The 20,434-nt window shown below is 39.9% G+C and overlaps 1 protein-coding gene across 2 annotated transcripts in view; it reads left to right on the top strand.

The window, feature by feature from the left end:
- LOC127455954 (breast cancer anti-estrogen resistance protein 1-like) overlaps window positions 1-20,434 on the top strand; it is a 160,694-nt gene that overhangs the window by 134,433 nt on the left and 5,827 nt on the right. For both annotated transcript variants that reach the window (XM_051724166.1, XM_051724165.1), the window contains exons 3-5: window positions 10,754-10,897; window positions 15,562-15,672; window positions 18,075-19,289. In XM_051724166.1, coding sequence (XP_051580126.1) covers window positions 10,754-10,897; window positions 15,562-15,672; window positions 18,075-19,289 — 1,470 coding nt within the window. The remainder of the gene's footprint in view (window positions 1-10,753; window positions 10,898-15,561; window positions 15,673-18,074; window positions 19,290-20,434) is intronic.

Genomic DNA, 20,434 nt, shown 5'->3' with positions numbered 1-20,434 from the left:
ATCATAAACATGTCTTATCATTTCACCTGTTTGTAGGCTATATTGATTTTATTTTAATTTATTTTAATGTTTCAATTTGTATTTATTATTCACTGCAAAATGTGTGCTTGACATTTCACATTTTGCTTAAACCCATAATACTTTCTTCTGAGGAACAAAAACAGAAGCTATTTTGAAGAATCACAGATCATATGACCATGGTTGTTAAAGGGATAGTTCACCCAAAAATTAAAACACATTATTTACTCATGCCATCCCAGATGTGTATGACTTTCTTTCTTCTGCTGAACACAAACAAGTATTTTTTTTAATAAATATAAAAAAATCAACACCAAATAAGCACCATAAAGTAGTCTATATTAACTTGTGTGCTATATTGTGTGCCAAGTCTTCTAAAGCCACAATGATGTGATCACAGCGGTTCACAGGTAGCAGCTCACTCAAAGGGAAGATTATCAGTAAACAATCTGATTGTAATATAGTCTACTTTTTGGTGTTTTTTGTCATTTATTGGAAAAGAGTTGCATGAACATTCTTCAAAAATTTTCCTTTTGTGTTCCACTGAAGAAAAAAAAAACAGCATTTAAGTTTGGAAAGACAGGAGGGTGAGTAAATAATGACAGAGTTTTCACTTTAAGTGACCTATGCCTTTAAAAGCTTGCTCATAGCGAAATATCCTGAATGATACAGTATTTCTTTTCAACTTCCTCAAATGCACACAGTAGTCTCAGGCATTGGCTAACCTTTGATCACTGGCCACAGGGACGGTGTGGTCTCCAAGGAGACACTCTCATCTCAGACTTATTAATAGGTGCAGCGGACAGGCCAGAGTGTTGTGTTGTGTTGTGTTGCCAGGAGAGCAGGAGGAGAGGAAGTGTGTGTGTGTGTATGTGTGTGTGTGTGTGTGTGTGTGTGCGCAGTGGTTTGCACATATGCTGTCTCAGTTATACACTCGTGCAAGAAGCATCAGAAAGGAAAGAGAGAAAGCCACAAGATGAAACCAAGAAAGGAGATGCAAAAAACAGAAAGACAGCAAAGCAATATCTTGAGCTGTTTTGAATAAATGCTATTAAAGCATACCACAGGTAAATTGTTTGTACTAAAAGAAAGGGAAGAATTCCATGACAAACAAACCAACAAATAAAACAAGGAGAAAGAATGCGTGTTTTCAGTATTTTGCTTATTAATGGTCCTCACTAAAATTTTAATAATGAATATCAATCATTGTGTTCAGTCAGCCAAATGAGCTGATAAAGATGGCTTACACCAGCCAAACAAGTGATTTTCTATCTCCTCTCTTCTGTTGGGCCAGTATATTGTGTGTATGTGTGTATATACAGTATATATATATATATATATATATATATGTAATTGTTTAAACCCTTTACGATAAAGATATGTAAAGTTATTTGGATTTTTACAAAATTATCTTTAAAATACAATGTCCTGAAAAAGGGACGTTTCTTTTTTTGTTGAGTTTACATACACTACCGGTCAAAAGTTTTGAAACACTTGCCTGAAATGTTTCTCATGATCTTAAAATCTTTTGATCTGAAGGCATATGCTTAAACATTTGAAAAATGTAATAAAAAAAAATAAAAAAAAGTTTTTGAAATTGATGACTTGGACCAAATAATAAAGAAAAGCAGCCAATAAGTGCCCAACATAGATGGGAACTCCTTCAATACTGTTTAAAAAGCATCCCAGGGTGATACCTCAAGAAGTTGGTTGAGAAAATGTCAAGAGTACATGTCTGCAAATTCTAGGCAAAGGGGGACTACTTTGAAGATGCTAAAATATAACACAGTTTTGATTTATTTTGGATTTTGTTTAGTCACAACATAATTCCCATAGTTCCATTTATGTTATTCCACAGTTTTGATGAAGAAAAAAAAAACAATTATAATATAGAATGGGTGTTTCAAAACTTTTGACCGGTAGAGTGTGTGTGTGTGTGTGTGTGTGTGTATATATATATATATATATATATATATATATATATATATATATATATATATATATATATATATATTTATTTATTTATTTATTTTTTTTTCATGCTTGTTCAATGAAACATAAACGATTAATGAACATGCACCTGTGGAACGGTCATTAAGACACTAACAGCTTACAGAGGTAGGCAATTAAGGTCACAGTTATAAAAACATAGGACACTAAAGAGACCTTTCTACTGACTCTGAAAACACCAAAAGAAAGATGCCCAGGGTCCCTGCTCATCTGCCTGAATGTGCCTTAGGCATGCTGCATGGAGGCATGAGGACTGCAGATGTGGCCAGGGAAATAAATTGCAATGTCCGTACTGTGAGATGCCAAAGATGGCGCTACAGAGAGACAGGAAGGACAGCTGGTCATCCTCGCAGTGGCAGACCACGTGTAACAACACCTGCACAGGATCAGTACATCCGAATATCACACCTGCGGACAGGTACAGGATGGCAACAACAGCTGCCCGAGTTACACCAGGAATGCACAATCCCTCCATCAGTGCTCAGACTGTCTGCAATAGGCTGAGAGAGGCTGGACTGAGGTCTTGTAGGCCTGTTGTAAGGCAGGTCCTTACCAGACATCACCAGCAACAACGTCGCCTATGGGCACAAACCCATCTTCGCTGGACCAGATAGGACTGGCAAAAAGTGCTCTTCACTGACGAGTCGCGGTTTTGTCTCACCAGGGGTGATGGTCGGACTCGAGTTTATCATCGAAAGAATGAGCGTTACACCAAGGCCTGTACTCTGGAGCAGGATCGGTTTGGAAGTGGAGGGTCCGTCATGGTCTGGGGCGGTGTGTCACAGCATCATCGGAGCATTGCAGACAATCTCAACGATGTGCGTTACAGGGAAGACATCCTCCTCCCTCATGTGGTACCCTTCCTGCAGGCTTATCTTGACATGACCCTCCAGCATGACAATGCCACCAGCCATACTACTTGGTCTGTGCATGATTTCCTGTAAGACAGGAATGTCAGTGTTCTGCCATGGCCAGCGAAGAGAATGGATCTCAATCCCATTGAGCACGTCTGGGACCTGTTGGATCGGAGGGTGAGGGCTAGGGCCATTCCCCACAGAAATGTCCGGGAACTTGCAAGTGCCTTGGTGGAAGAGTGGGTTAACATCTCACAGCAAGAACTGGCAAATCTGGTGCAGTCCATGAGGAGGAGATGCACTGCAGTACTTAATCCAGCTGGTGGCCACACCAGGTACTGACTGTTACTTTTGATTTTGAAGTTTGCTTAATAGATAGATAGATAGATAGATAGATAGCTATGACAATAATGTGGGACATGTGTCAGGGGGCTTTTGGGGGCTGTTACCACAGATCTGTGTGGATTAGTTCCAGGGGCCTGTCTGTCTCTAGGAGCTCACCAGCCATCTCATCACATACCCTCACACGAGGCACATGCCACATTGTTCTGGCCCCAAGCAAAGTTCACATTCACAAGTGTGCAGCTAATTAGCCACTGATGAATTCCTCAGCCGAGTATATGGGCTATAAATCCTCACTCCCCATTACTTTTTTTGGTCTCATTCTGGTTCTTGGCACTTTTTCTCCTATGGCTGTTACTGTTTCAGGGGATATATCTTCTGATCTGGGTCACTTAACAGCCATGTTCACTTTAACTTTTAGTTTTTAACTGGCATAATCTGTGGGACTGGATGCACATTTAAGATGCGCTTCTTACAGAATTCTGTTTTTCCCCATAATAGACCTTATTCATAGAAGCAACATATTTGATTTTTGATGGGAATGAAAATGGATGTGAGGGACAGACAGTCTCTTCTGGGTTGTAATGTTGCTTAAAGTGGTTATCGTGCTTGTTCTGCTTCTAAAAACATATTTCCAAAAAATTTCAGAGGACAAAAGAAACAAGAATTAATTTATTCATCGACTGATTCAAACCATTGATTTGTGATTTTGTGAGTCTTCCTGACCGATTCATTCAAAGAACCGGCTCAGTAGAGTAATTTGTAATTGATTTGTTGTCTATATATTGTTTTATATAAGGTGTCTATACCTTTTTATCTCTTCACATTCAATTCAGACTGAAAGCTCAGAACTTGACTAAAATATAATTTATTTTGCCATGGCATTGAAGATTTCACAGCTGAATAGCATTTCAAGTTTATGCACTGCTCTATGATATGAAAAGCTCTTACATAAAATGATCCACAAAAAGAGACCACGCAAGTTTACATAAGACTCAAAAGTGGACCTCCGATCCCATCTCAAAGGGATTTGGGCAAAACAATTCCCCCAGTACATTTGCAGATGTGCCCAAGGGAGGCTGTTCTCTGTGGGATAACGCCTGTGTGTATCTATGGTCCATATGCAGCCCCACTGGCACCCACATCACACCATCAGAGAGCCCAGCTGAGCTCTTCACAGTCCTGTTACCATACTCACAGCTGTAGCCTCATTTCAGTGATGGACATCTTTCACCACGGCATGTGTGGCACAAAATCAGGCATGACAGCACTCCTATTTAGGGCATTATTGCAGACACAGATACACCCTTTAATAAAATGCTTGGAGCAAGAGCCCTGAGGTGGAAACATTCATCAATGACATGGACTTAGTAGAGGTAGACAGGCCTGGAGAGGACACTTAAATCAGATTAAATGCAAGTTAACACACTGAGAGTGTGTGTAAAGCCCCGTACACACATGCAGCGACTTCCAGCGACAAAGTGACCTCATCTCATTTATTGTCAATGACAGCTGGTGACTACCGGCGACACAAGCGACAGTGACCTCTTGCAACTAGATGTGGGCGTGGCGAATGGCATGACAAAGTTGAGAAAAGTTTAACTTGATGCAAATGAGGGGCGACAACCAATAGGAGTGAAGACTGTGTCAGTGAAACTCACATCATCCGTCTCCTTTGTGGTAATGGAGTCGAGTGCAGGCAAGACAGAGGAGAAGTTAAAGATTCTGTGAGGGATTTCACTGTGCTATATGATTCATCTGTAACCACATACATGGATATAATAAAAAACGATGCATGGAAAAGAAACTCTTTTTCATCTGAGTTTGATTCATACATTAATAGTTTGTTCATCTTATTAATGATATGATGCAAAATGCACTGCTGCAGTTCATATAAAAACACTGTTCGAGGGCTGTGCGATATGGCTTCAAAAATTTTAATCGCGATATTTTTTAGCCTATTGACGATATATATCTCGATAATTATGTATTTGCTCTAAAATGGCTCAAATTTCATGTGATCTGCTCGTGCACAGAACAGCCTGTCATCCATTCTGAAGCACACACAGACCATGTTTATCTGTCTTTTATCGCAGCCAATTGCAATTTTAAAGTCACATATGACCATATTGCCATTTTGGTATTATTTTGATTATTTATGCTGCCCAGAAGGATAGTAAAATTAGTCTACTGATGCGCATTTTATTAAACTTAATGGCCAAATAAAAAATAAAAAAACATGAAAATCATTGCGATATTCACGATATTGCTTAATTTTATATAGTCAGCCAAATTATCGCGATAATATTGTGAATATTCAATAAATCGCCCAGCCCAAAGGCAAAAATGGTTCACTAAGTTCTGAGAAAAGCTTTAGTATCATTTGCTTGTAGATGCCACTTGGTGTCATATTCTGTTATCTAATGCAATGAAATGAATACATATTTAAGTGTGACTTAAGGATCCAAAAGTGTCCAAATACTTATGGGGCCATTGTATAATTTCTTTCATGAAAAGAAGACCACACACCTATAATGTTTGCTACTCAAAATGACCTAAATACAACATAAACTCAGAAAAAACAAGACAAAATGGGGTAAACTAAAGCCAATATCGTGCCAACACACATACACACACACAGAACCCTGACCTGCACCCCCGTCTACGGCCGCACACAGTGAAGAGAACAGCTTGCTACACAGATGGCCAAGATGAGAGCAGCGGTAAGGGGCTATGGGGGGAATTCTTATACACGGCCACTCTCATAAAGTGTGTGTGAATATAGTGTGTGAAGTTATGTGGAAGCCCTTCAGTGTTTGGACTTTGCCCCCTCATTGTGTTCCAGGCCTCTGGACTGAGTTATTCATGGCATAGAAACTGCATTGATTCAAAGCCAAGCTTGGGCCAACTTTACTGTTTAACATTACTAGACTAAAACAGCCTTGAATTAAAAACATTTTAGGGAAATGTTAGACACTGTGAATGTGTTTTAGAAAAGGTCGGATAGCCCTTTTGAAGAGGGGAAAAAGCATTGTGAAATGAATGGACTGTGTGGAATGTGAGACTGGGTGGAATTATGTTTATCAGATTACTCTATTCACTACAGTTTTGCATTTTCATTGTACTAACATTTAAAGTACCTGCATTTAATTACATCTGTAGTTACACTGTTAACCTTACCCCTAACCCTTACCCTAAACCCTAATCCTACCCCTACTCTTAAACCTACCCTTACCCCAACCTCAGTAGCAACAAATATGAATCTTGTGAAATTTGTGAATTTTACACAACAGCATGTAGGTACACAATAAATACATTGTATTGTATGTATTTTAATGTTAGTACCTAATAGTTAAAGACACCTAATATAAAGTGGGACCAATTAATAATTATTGTTGTCGTGAGTTGAGGTAATGCACTTACCTCTGACCTGCAACATTTGAAAGAAAAAAGAAAACAGAGAGTGTGTGAAAAAAGATTACAAGGGAATTTAAAGAGCTTGGGCAGAATATCTCAGCATTAAGAGCAAGAGTCCAAAGAATGTGTACCGTTGAGCGCAGAAGTAGACAAAGCTTTGTGAAAAAGCTCAAAAGCACTGAATACAAATTAAGAAATCATTTTGGTCAGGGATAAAGCTAGTGTTTAATTTCAAGCATACATAAAGCCATTAAAGGTATAGTTCACCCAAATATGAAAATTCTGTCATCATTTACTCACCCTCATGTATAGGTTACAAACCCGTGTGACTTTCTTCCGTTGAACACGGAAGAAGATGTTTAGCAGAATGTCCAAGCTGCTCTCTTCCATACAATGAAAATGGATGGGGACCAGAGGCCGCTAAGCTCCATATGACTTGAGCATTATATTCCAAGTCTTCTGAAGCCATACAATAGCTTTCTGTGAGTGAAAGACTGAAATTGAAGACATTATTTACAGAGATCATCATTAACTTTAATTATATGGAAAAGCAGCTTGGGTTTTTTGCTTTAAATAATCTATTTTGTTTTCCACGGAAGAAAGAAAGCCATGCAGATTTCGCAAGACTGGAGGGTGAGTAAATGATGATAGAGTCTTCATTTCTACATGAACTATTCCTTTAATATTATCATGACCCTATCAAATCGGCTCAGCTGCGGGTCTTCATCCATAGCTGGAAAGCATGGAGTAAAATGAGCAAGATCCATGGTCCAAGTAGCCAGGCCTGTCTGGAATGTCTTCGGGAGACTTTGGCTATGCTCTTTAGAGTGATGGCATGTGTCACTGTGTCAGCTTAGGTAAGAAGGTCATAGCTCTTCGCTGCAGCAGGGGGTACAGGGGCTTTTGTAAAGCAGCCTCTGCAATCTGTCCCACTCTTCAGGGCTAAACCTAATGGCCATGTAGGTGCTGTGGTTGTGAATTTTGGCCAGCTGTCATGGAGAGGGGCAATGTAGTCAGACGTTCATTGCTCCCCTATTGTTTCCGTCCACACCAGGGAGTGTTTTTGCTCTTTGTGACATCATCATTACAAGCACTCAACCCTGCCCCCCAGGGATTGTTGTGACAGCTGGAGCCTCTGACAAACCCATCCTCTATGATCAAACCCTTTCAGCTGTATTGAAGAGGGCTGGATGATGGCAGTCCACCATATGTGCCCATCCCCGTTCCCCTAGCAGCGCTCATTGATAATTCCGATTATTGATCAATGTAATTTACTCCTGGCCCTTCAGAGGCTCTCAGCGGGATGGAGTGACTTTTACTTAAGGCTAAACACAAAGCAGCTTCAAGAGGGCATTGGCTAAATGCAGGTTGTGCAGTATTAAAGGGCCAGGGTGTGGAAAAACAATCATGTAAATCTCTTGAGATAGATAGAGTGTGTCAGGTACCCACGGTCGTGTACATGTGGATATGTCAGATGAAACACCAGCAGAGCAGTCCTAATGTGTGTGAAAGTGTGTACAGGGCCGTGGAGAATGCACCCAGTTAACACAGCAATGTCTATAGCAGAGAGAGAGGTCGGTTGGTCGTGTGTGTGTGTGTGTGTGTGTGTGTGTGTGTGTGTGTGTGTGTGTGTGTGTGTGTGTGTGTGTGTGTGTGAATGTTCTGGGAATAGAGAAGGGGTGGTCAATGGGTCACAGGGTTTCTCCAATTTATCACACCAATATAACACTTTTACCTCACCGACATAAAATGGGAAGGAATTTATCATCGATTTTGCCCTTCCATTTTGAAAAAGGGGCAAGAGTAAGGCAGAGGGTGGGAGAGAAGAAGAGTTAGAGAAAGAAAGAGAGAGTGAGAGAGAAAGAGATGAGAATTAGTAGTGACAGATTGCCAGCTTTCTTTAATGAGAACGGCTTAATTGGATGGTTAGCAGGGGTGTCACATCTTAAGTGACAGCCTGTGTGAGTGGGAGAGTAAATATTAATACAGGATCTCTGGGATTTTCATTAGCATCTTGTTTCTTTTTTTATTTGCATTGCACCTTTTCATACATGACACGCTCAGCAAAATATGTTCTTTGATCATAATCTTTTTTTAAATTTCGATATTTCCCCATTCAAGTAGATAGAAGCTGCACTTTCATGACTGGAAATAGCTTCCCAAGAGCATTCAAAGAAAATGTTTTCCCTAAATGTTTGAATATTTGATTAAAGTTTGATCTGTTACAGTCTGACACACTTTTTTGTCCATTGTGCACATCGTCGTCAACTAAAAGATTTTATTTTCATTGACTAAAATTATGTCATTTTCATCTGACTAAAACTGACTAAAACTAATGAATATGAGATGACGAAATATTGACTAATTTTAAAGGACATTTTCGTCAAAAGACTAAAACAAAAATCTGTGAAAATATGAACACTGCTGACATGATTCTGTGACTTTAACCAATCTCTGTGTGTGTTATTGTGTATTCATTATGTGAGTATCTTTTGTTTAGTATGCGAGAGGTGACGCCTATACGCAAGGCTGGCACAGTGCATTCCTATACACTGGCTGGTGCAAACTGATAGGGAAAGAAAGGGAGAAAAAGAATGAAAGCACAACTAATCTCATTAACCCAGTGTTATGAGTGAGGGCCAGTTAGTGGCCAGTAGAGTCTGCAGGGAATAATGAAAACTGAATGAAGAACCATCACAGTACACATATCACCAGTGCACACAAACCAATATTGCCCAGTGCATTTATATTTTTCAATCATTAAGGAGTGAATATTTGTTTTACAGTGCATTGACAGAGGGCAGAGTGCATTACTAATATACTTAAGCAATAAATCACTTAAGATCTTGTGTTTCAGTGCTGCACACGCATTTTTTAAATCAACGCATGGCCTTAAATGGCTAATTGCTTTTATATAGATGAAAACAGCAATAAAAAAAATAAATAAATAAAAAATAACGATAAAAGACACCAGTGTATAATAAATAATTATATGTACAAAATAAAAAATATATATATATATATATATATATATATATATATATATATATATATATATATATATATTAATAAATAATCTAATAAATACATATAATAATAATAAATATTATTAATAAAATATTATTAATTAAAATAATTAAAACAAATAATCCTTTCACCAAACAATACCGGTAATTAGCTAATTAAATGTTTAAATTGACAAGTAACTTATGGCATTAATATAGAATTCAACTGATGTGCGAAGTCGCATAACTTCACAAACATAAAGGAAATTGAATATTTTTTTTTTTTTTTTACCATTTATAATCACCTTTTTGCCTCCACTAATTCATTTTAAATGGTCCTGCGGTGACAAATTTTTAAAAGTACAAATAATCCATGTAGTCTGTCAATTAACATGAAGTCATTAAAACTGCATGTATAATAATTATAGAATATTGAGCAAAATGCTGTTTAAAATTGTTTTAGACGGGAGTATAGGAATTCACATTGCATGTCAAATTTTCAGAAGTATTTCATGTCAACTACCCATAGATGTCAGTTAATTTGCAATGGCTTTAAACGCAGCTCATCCAATCAAATTTCCTATACATTTTATACTGCATCCAACAAACATCAATATTCTGAAAGCATGCACTAGTTGCATATACAACAGCCATTGAGTAATGCAAAGCCGAGAATGCCACTATTGTTCTGAAATTCCACATCCCTGAACAGCCCATCTGAGTGTATTGGATTTGTATGTTGTGATTGGAATTATGTCTCTGGCATTGTACAAATATGGGGTCATAGTTTGTTTTCATTTCCCATGCTCACATGGTTGAAAAAATCCCAGAAGCATAAGACAGAAGGTAAACAGGCAGACAAAAGGTCAGTCCTTATTCCCACAGTGACCTTTCAGGACCCCAGATTTGTTGCAGTAGTGTCTGTTAACTTGGTGTGAATGGCACCACCAGGGCAGATTTTAAAGCTTCTAATAGGAGTCTTTAGCCTCCATAGTCTCTGTGAGCAATCTCATCTCCAAATATGCCTAGAGCAAATCTAAAATTTGTTATTAATTCACTCAGACCCATGCAATTACATTACCATCTCTCTCTCTTTCTCTCACTCAGGTGGTTGTTCCCACGCGGGTTGGCCAAGTATATGTGTATGACACAGGGAAAAATGAACAAGATGAATATGATGTCCCTAGACATCTGCCACCCACCCAGGATATCTATGATGTGCCACCCACCCGGACCCAGTTCAACCAACAAGTAATGTGTAAAACTCTCACAGCACAACCGTATACATCTGTTTTAGGTGATCTGATCCCAAGTGGACAGCAATAAATACAGGTGTAAACGGGGTCTAAAAACTTTTTGATCTGATCACTCTAACCACATTCGGAGGTAGTTGACGCACATGACTACATCACATTTGTGTAAAGCATGTATAAACCGTTGTGTCCCAGACAACAGTAAAGGACCTTCTAGTCACAAACATTGTGCTAAAACAAGAGTTTTAAACTTTGATGGTTACAAGCTTTAAAAGAAAATAACCATCCAATCAAAAAAATTGGAAAAGCCTATGAAAGTCATGTAGCATGCTTCACATAACATCTCAGGTTTGCCTGACATCAACATGTAAAGACAAAGAGCATGAGAGGCACATGAATCAGAAGGTCAGTTTCTAGAGCTGGTTTACTAAAATAAATCATGTTTGCAATGATAAGTTTACTGACTTTTTTATCAACATGCAGTAAATCACTTACATAGTGAGCCATGTGGTCACAAAATCACTGATTCTCCCAAGAACAGTTTCGTTTTACGGTTCAGGCAAAATGCAGTGGAAATGTCATTGTTTTAAGTTTCAAATGTATTCTTATTGTCCATGTGTAGTTTTGGCCTTTCCTGAAGATCAACTGGTTATTATGCTGTAGGCTATTTGATATCTAGTTATTTGTGGATGATCCAGTAGAAAATTGTTATTGATGTTAATAGTCACCAAGTATCTCAGATGTCACCAGTGTGTGTGTGTGTGTGTGTGTGTGTGTGACAGTGATATATGGTCATCTCTCTTCTGATATCTGACACACACTGCAGAACTGGTCATCTGTCTGTAAAGAGCCTCTGCTCTCATTAATAATATAAGAAATGGGAATTTAAAGTCTTTTCTTTATTTATTTATTTCTCTCTCCTTAAATTCTTGTTGGCTCTATGATTGCTTGCCTATTTTTAGATGAGGTCATGCATTACTTGCAGTGAAAGTAGATATTTCAGTGTCTGGAGGCATTTCAAAAAGAAGTTCAGCATTGTGTGTGTGTCTATATAAAGCAGAATATCCTGAGACTGCTGTGTGTGAATGCATGTGTGTGTATTTTGTGTGTGTATGAGAGAGAATGTGCTGTCAGCGAGATCAGTCCTTCAATGCAGCAAAATTCAGCACATATACACACATACACACACACACACATCTCTGGGGCAGAGAGAGAGACAGACAAAGCGTGGCTCACAGCAAAGGCCACACATACCCAGACCTCACAATACCAATACACACACAGCCTGCGGTGCAGCCATACAAAGTGGGATCACAGCAGAATGAGAGATCTGTCTGTCTGTCTATAGTATCTACCTATCTATCTATCTATCTATCTATCTTCACCCCCCAAGCTTCAGTGTAGCTAACTACTTTTTCAAAAGAGTATATTGTAACTTGACAAGCTACAGTTTAAAAGCAGCTTTCCAAACACTGGATAAGAGGATGTACAGCACTAGTCATTTCGCACCAATCACAACAGTGTGTCCAGTGGAACTAATGCAACATAGGACTAAGTTAAAGTACCAGCACAAACACAAAAGCCCTACATAAAACACACTCTGCTCACAGACACACAAAATATTTTTCAAACAGACAAGACGCTGCAAGCACGCTTTCAAAGCCTCAAAATTGCTTGGAATATCGTAACGAATTGCCCTCTCTGCAGATTAGAGTGAAAGACTAATAGTCTTTTAATCACATAAAGCTGGCACAGCACCTAGTGGATGCTCAATGAGAGATTTTGGTATTCTTGGTTTCTCTTGCCTCTCTCTCTCTTTGCTGCGGGCTCTCCTGGGGGCATACACAACAGATTGGGAGCCATTGTTTGGGCAGTATAATAAATGCTGATGAGTGTTTGTGTAAGGAGGTGTGTGTACAGTATGTGTGTGATCTGTGGAGTATTGATAGAAGTGTGAAGTAGAGGACAGGCTAAGATGAACATCAGGACTTCTCTAAAATCTCTAAACCAGACTGAAGATTTTTAGGATTTTTAGTACTAGTATGTGTTCTTTATTTGAGCTATGTATTGTTTAAACCAGTGGTTCCCAAAATTTTATACCATGCACTCCCTTCTTTGACAACTGTCAAGCACCCCATCACCCAAAACGTGTTAACATGGAGGGATAATCAAATTTTTTACTAAATGCAAATTGTGCGTGAAAATTATCACCCTTTGAATGAGAAAACAGACACATTTCTGTAATAAATAACAGTGATTATTGCTGCGAGCAGACGTTCCTGTAGTCATCAGGAGCTTTTGGCAGTAATGGAGAACAGTTTTACTCTTAAATAGTTCTTTTTAAATTATTCGTTTTTGCTGAGTGACTCAGTGTCTAGGCTGTTATAAGCAAATTGCCTGTCAGCCTGTGCCAATAATGAACATAGGCAAGCACAGCTATTTGAGGGCAGAAGCATTTGTAATCACATGATGAAAGGAACAATAATTTGGTATCAGTAATGCCTGAAAATTTTTAATTTGTTTGTCAATATAACCCTGGCATATGTGATATCATGTTGCCTTTGTGTAGTTTAACATGTATGTCTGTAACAAGATACAATGTTTCGCAATTTCAAAGAGCACTCCAGTTTGAGAACTAGTGGTTTAAACTAATCATATGTAAGCGCTTCTACTACACTACAAGGCAATATTGAAATTTAACAGTCCCTAAGCGTGTGTGTCTCTCTCAAACAAGATTAAACTTAATGTCAGTTAAATCCAAACTTCCTCAACCTCATTTTAACCATATCAGATGCAGTAATGAAAAAAAAAAAAAAAAAAAACACATTTTTACTCCTAGCGCTATAAAAGAAATGATAGGGTTTTAAGGCTTTACAGAGCTGTGGGCCTTTGTGTGTGTGTTTGTGGTTATTTTGTTCACACTTGTGCCAGTTTAGCTGTAACCTTTATATATTTATATCAGTCGGCACTGGTTTAACAGAGCATTGGGACAGGAAATCACACTTCATTTGTATCTGAAACTTCAAGGCTGTTGTTTTAGAGATGAGAGTTCATGCATAACATTAGATAAGCTAAATATGAAAAAACCACCCTTTGGGGAAATGGTGGGGTGTTTTCAATTGCAAAAGTCATCGATAAATGAAATATATATTTGTATTATTTTACAAATATTTAAAAAAAATTCCCATTAGGGGTAGGGTTAGTCTGTGTTAATTAAAAGCTGGCCAATAGAACAATAGAACTCTATGGCATGTACTCACATTTCCCCCAGTTGGAAAACCAATTGGAAACAGGATCCCTGCATAAAATAAATAATGTTTTTTAATGCAAAAGAAGCAGTTTCATGGGTAGGGTCGGTGTGGGGGTCTAAGTGAATTATAATTAGCCTTACAGAAAAACAGTAGAGGCCTATGGTATTTCCTCATTTAGCTAAATAAACGTGCATGTGTGTGTGTATATGTGACCGAATGTGCTATAGATATACTGATGAACCACTAAAAAGATATAGAGAAAAGAAAACAGTTGGCTTGCAATCTAATCTTTGATCTTATCAATAATTTCCCATTAAGACATACTAATGTATGGAAGCCTTTGATAGATCTTAAAGCTCTGCATACATCAAGTAAAGGCTTTCCCCAGAAAACCATCTTTTCTATCCTCTATGTTCAGCATCTCTGCCTCACCACAGAGACATTGGACAGGTAACAGAGAGGAGAGATTGAGGGTTAAGGTAGAGGTCAGAATCTCTGCAGAGCTGCTGATCTTTTCCAGCTGTTACTGTCTTAGGTCACACTCCTATAATCTCTCCACATCATGCCTGTGTGTGTGTGTGTGTACAGGTGGTTTACAAGGACATTTTATTATGTTACAAACTGGTAATTACAATGGTATTATGCTATTAATGTGGTTTATGAGGACATTTCTAGTGTCCCCATAATTCAAATCGCTTAAAAAAAACATACAAAGCAATGTTTCTTTTCTTTTTTTTTTTTTTTATTTAAAAATGCATAAAGTTTTTTGTGATGATTAGGTTTATGGGATAGAATCTATAGTTTGTACAGTATAAAAATCAATATGTCTATGGAGGGTCCTCATAACATATATGTGTGTGTGTGTGTGTGCGCGTGTGTGTGTGTGTGTGTCAGGATGTGGGAATAGTGTGTCCCCTATCATGTGTACCAGTGTTCCCTCTGACCCCCATTCATCCAACTGCCTCAATAATCCCACTGTTCTGCTCCAACATGCACAAAAACTAGGGATGGAAGGAGGAGGAAGAAAAGACAAAAAAGGACAAAATATGTAGAAAAAGGCAGAGAGGAATTAGGGGCCCTGGGGTGCAAAATAAACTAAATAGAGAGAGAGAGAAATGCACAGCTCCTACCAGCCTTGCACTGACACTGCAGACATATTACACTTACACACTTTTCAATACAGATTACTGTAGTTTTTGCTGTGCCAAGAAATGCCATTCAGCTATTTTTTATTTGTGTATTAAAAGGGTACATACAGTATGTCCTTTATAAATCAGATCCAATCAAAGCCATTCTTTTCTGCATTGAACAAGTATTTACATTATTTATTTACTCAAACCTGTAGTCCTGTAAATGAATTGTATGTGTCTTCTGTTACTTATTTGACCCTATTTCCCTCTCTGGCTCACAGGTGTATGATACTCCACCCATGGCTATGAAAGGCCCACCCAGCAGAGATGGACAGGTGATCTATGACACTCAACCTAGTGTGGAAAAGAGCCAACTACTCTACCAACAAACGGTAACACTAACTCCATCCATGTCTCTATACAAGACTGATACAAATCAATTACACTGTAGTCTTATGTACACCTTTTATCTAGATATTTGTTGTGGTTAGAGAGATCTGTACTGTGTTCCTGAAAGAAAACACCACCAACTCTCTTACATTAAATACATTTCAATCAATCAATCAATTTATTTATAGAGCACAATAAAAACAACAGTAGTTGACCAATGTTCTGTACAACCATAATAAAATAAATATCACAAAAATACATCACAAATACATCACCAAAATACATCAATACAGCAATGCAAGATAAAGAGGTACATCAAAGCACATATATAAGTTTACACCTTTGGACTCTAAGGACAATCGTAAGCCAGCGCAAAAAGAAAAGCTTTTAACTTTTCTCCCCAATTTGGAATGCCCAATTCCCAATGTGCTCTAAGTCCTTGTGGTGGCGTAGTGACTCACCTCAATCCGGGTGGTGGTGGACGAATCTCAGTTGCCTCTGCGTCTGAGACCATCAATCCGTGCATCTTATCACGTGGCTTGTTGAGCACGTTACCACGGAGACATAGTGCGTGTGGGGGCTTCACGCTATTCTCCGTGGCATCCACGCCCAACTCACCACGCACCCCACGAGAGCGAGAACCACCTTATAACGACCACGAGGAGGTTACCCCATGTGACTCTACCCTTCCTAGCAAGCGGGCCAATTTGGTTGCTTAAGAGACCTGGCTGGAGTCACTCAGCACGCCCTGGATTTGAACTTGCGACTCCAGGGGTGGTGGTCATCGTCTTTACTCGCTGAGCTTCCCAGGCCCCCAAAAAGTCTTTAACTTTGAAAATTCTGATTCTGTCTAAATTTCTTTAAGGGATATTGGTAAACTATTCCACAGTTTAGGGCCAGCAATGGCAAAAGTACAGTCACCCTTCGACTTCAGTCTAGACCTAGGAACCATTAATAATCTCTGATCAGATGACCTTAGACATCTAACAGATGTATTTGCACTCAGAAGGCCAGAAAGATAATTCTGATAATTTGAGTCACAGCAAACATGAATATTAAAATCCCCCACAGTCAAATTCTCCTAAAAAAATTTGAAAACTCATTTATAAAATCCTTGTTAGGCTTCGGCAGACGATACACCACTGCGATCGCTATTTTATCCTTGTCCAAGTGAAAGAGTATTTAAAAGCTTGAGAACAATTCCGTTTTTAAAATCCGACGACAAAAGTTGCTTTTAAAAACGGACGCTAGCCCTCCACCCCTACCAGTTGTTCTGGGGCAGTTTAAAAATGTACAATTTGAGGGCACAAGTTCAGAAAAGAGACTTATATCCCCAGCTCTCAGCCAAGTCTCAGTCACAAATAAAAAATACAGATCATTTTAGGTGAAGAAGTCATGCAAAATAAATGTCTTGTTTACCAGCGATTTAGCGTTTACCAGAGCCATCCTGATTTGCACTGGATCGCCAATCGGCTGTGCTGTACGACACAGCAGGTGAAGATTGCAATGATTTACTCGCCCTTGCAGAAGACGCGGCGGCCGACAACGGGGGACACTGAGTGAAGTGTCCTGAGTCACAGGCAAAACCCACTGACATTCCAACTCCAACGATCACCACGAGACTAAGCGGCCACAACCAAACCGACTCTCAAGATAGTTCATGCCAGGATGAGACGGAGGTAGGCGTGCTAGGCATAATTTTGGCTTAACCGCAATGCCTACCCGCTTTCCTCTTCTCCTGCAGTGTTTCCTTCCCGGAAAAGTCCATGGCAGCAAGCGTAGACATGCCGGGACAGTCATCAAGAAGGGAGGGGGTGGAAAGTTGGAGTGTAGTCCTCTCAGATCTGTGTTTGATAATAACTTAACAGTGTTTCTTGTTGAGAAGCATTTGACGGTCGTACACCAGCAATGTAAAAAAATTTTGTATTATAAAAGAAATAAAAAACAAAACAAACAAGCCAGATGGCAGACGGCCAGCTAAACATACCGGCGCCATCATGCCACCTCATATCCCATCCATTTGGAACATTAGTCTGTCTACCAGAATTAGCCTCTGAATATGACCACGCCAATCTCTTCAATCACAAACCCCACCCACCAAAGACAAGCATACCTGAACATGCAAAAGATTCATAGGCAGAGAATGTTTCTGATTGGCTAGTTTTGACTCTTTTTGCTGTTTACAGAGCCTAGGGATGTCACACAGACTGGTGTCATCCCTCAGGACACCTATTTTAGTGATCTGTCTGTTAATAGAGGCATTTTATGTGTGGTATATCCAAAAATAAAATGACTTACAGCACCTTTAAACAATGTTGATTTAGCACTCTTAAGTGTGGAATAATTAACCGTGTTATGATTGCACAAGGCTGGTTTTTAATTAACTCCTTGTTCCTCATTACAGGTATATGACATTCCCCCATCTGTCAGCAAAGATGTCCCAGATGGTCCAATCAGGGAGGAGACATACGATGTTCCTCCTCACTTTGCCAAAATGAAGACCTATGAGAATCAAAACCAGGCCTATCTGTCTCCAATCCCTGGAGGTCCAGAGCCTCCCATACCAGAGGACGTCTATGATGTCCCTCCTCCTCAACTAACAGGAAAACGCCAGCCTGAACCTCAGGAGATCTATGACATCCCTGCCAGCTTGCGCAAGGGCGGCCCACAGGACCAACACTCTGCCGATGTGTATGACGTCCCTCGCGAACGCCCAACAGGCGAAGATTCGGGTGACTATGTGTACGACGTGCCTCCACAGGTGGTGCGTGATGCAGCGGCCACCGAGGAGCTTACGGTCAGCTTCAAACGCCTCTCTGCCTCCAGCACGGGAAGCACTCGCAGTAACCTCTCCACATCCTCTCTGGACATGGTGCCGGTGCGGGAATCTTCTGGATCTGGCCGCCTACTGCTTCTGGATCTGGACCAGGCCATGGAAAGGCTGTCCCGTCTACAGCAAGCTGTGGAGAGCTCCGTGTCCCTCCTCATGTCATTCATCAGTGGGAACTGGCGTAGCCCCACTCAGATGGAGTCCAACCTCCCTTCCATCAGACAGGCTGTGGACAGCATTCGAGTGGCCATCAGGGACCTGCTGGAGTTCGCTAGAGGTGCAGTGGCCAACGCAACCCAGGCCACTGATCGCACGCTTCAGACCAAGCTAGGCAAACAGGTACAGAAGATGGAGGAGGCCTTCCAAGGTCTGGTGAAGTACAGTCAGGCACTGGACTCCATGGGCTGGTCCCCCTCAGCCCTGATGGTACCTCCTACAGGCACTGGTGGGGACGACCTAGACCGGCTGGTCATGTGTGCCCGCGGTGTGCCGGACGACACCAAGCAGCTGGCGTCGTTTCTCCATGGCAATGCCTCTTTGCTCTTCAAACGGACAAACAAACAACAGCAACTGCCATTGCCACCTGTACCTCACACTGGTGACATGCAGGGTCAGCTGACCAACAACAACATCTCAGCATATCAGTCAGGCACACCTGAACGGGCCAACATCCAGTCTCGGCCACTACCCTCCCCTCCCAAATTCACAGCAGAGGAAGAGACTCCAGACAGGCCATATGAGACGACAGAGGAGGGCTGGATGGAGGACTACGACTATGTGCATTTACAGGTACATGAACCATTCTTACAGCATTAAAACAAATGTGAAATCATTATAAAATGTTTATTTGTAGTGCACTGGTCATGCTCGCAATGACCTGTATGACTTTCTGTCTTCTGTGGAGCACAAAAGATGTTTTAATGAAGCAAGTCCTCTGTCTTGTCAATACAATGGCAGTGGATATTGTCTCACTTTAAAGCTTAAAAAAGAACCCAAAAGTATTATAATAGTAGACCATCTGACTCATGCATCATATTTCAAGTCTTCTGAAGTGCTTAGGTCTTGGTGAGAAAGAACTATGAATTTAAGTCAGTTTTTGGTGAAAATCTTGACATCCATTGCGCATTCATGAGCGCTAAAAGAAAAGCTTGTTCACAGTGGCACTCGTGTTTACAAGAGAACTTGCACTGTTTTTAGCACTAAACAAAGCAAGTTTTCACATTAACCAGTGAACAAGCTGAAAATACTAGCTTAGTCTTGTATGAATTTCCATGCTGGTCCAAGCTGGTCTTTGCAGTAGGGATATTCCATTTGGACATGTGAGAACTAAATCCAGGTGTATCCGTTTAGTTCTCAACCATCAGTGTGATCAGTAGTCTGCATGCCCTCTCCATGTACGCTTTGCCTGTAATCCCCAAATTTGTTGAGCCTTAGGCTTCTTCAATGATCACTTGCATGTGCAGGCCTGCCTTTCCTTAAAGCCCATATACATCTTACTTTGGCACCAGCTGTTACACGTCTGCTGTGTGGAACTGTCAAAACTTCCACTAAAAACAGCTCAGTTGAGATAAATTCCGTTCAGTCACAGGCATTTCTTAATATTTTCCACAGCTGAAAATACTGTGTTGAGGTTAACTGTGATACTTTACTGCCCTCTGATGGACTGAATGGAAACTTTTCAGTGCACCTTGAAGTGATGGGTGGATTCACTTTACAACATGGAACAGAGACTGCACAATATGCAAAACACAGAATATACACATTGACATGCAATGCACTAGATACTAGATCTAAAACACAACATAGCACACTACAGAGTATGGGAAAACATCCAAACCTTTACGACAATATAAAATAAATACGATAGTATATTAAAAAATAGATATGATCATATAAAATAGATCATACAATATGAATGCGATACCCAAATACTA

Source organism: Myxocyprinus asiaticus, chromosome 18 (genome assembly GCF_019703515.2).
Source record: "Myxocyprinus asiaticus isolate MX2 ecotype Aquarium Trade chromosome 18, UBuf_Myxa_2, whole genome shotgun sequence".
NCBI classification, from domain to species: Eukaryota; Metazoa; Chordata; class Actinopteri; order Cypriniformes; family Catostomidae; genus Myxocyprinus; species Myxocyprinus asiaticus.
This window is presented reverse-complemented; position numbering and strand designations above follow the sequence as displayed.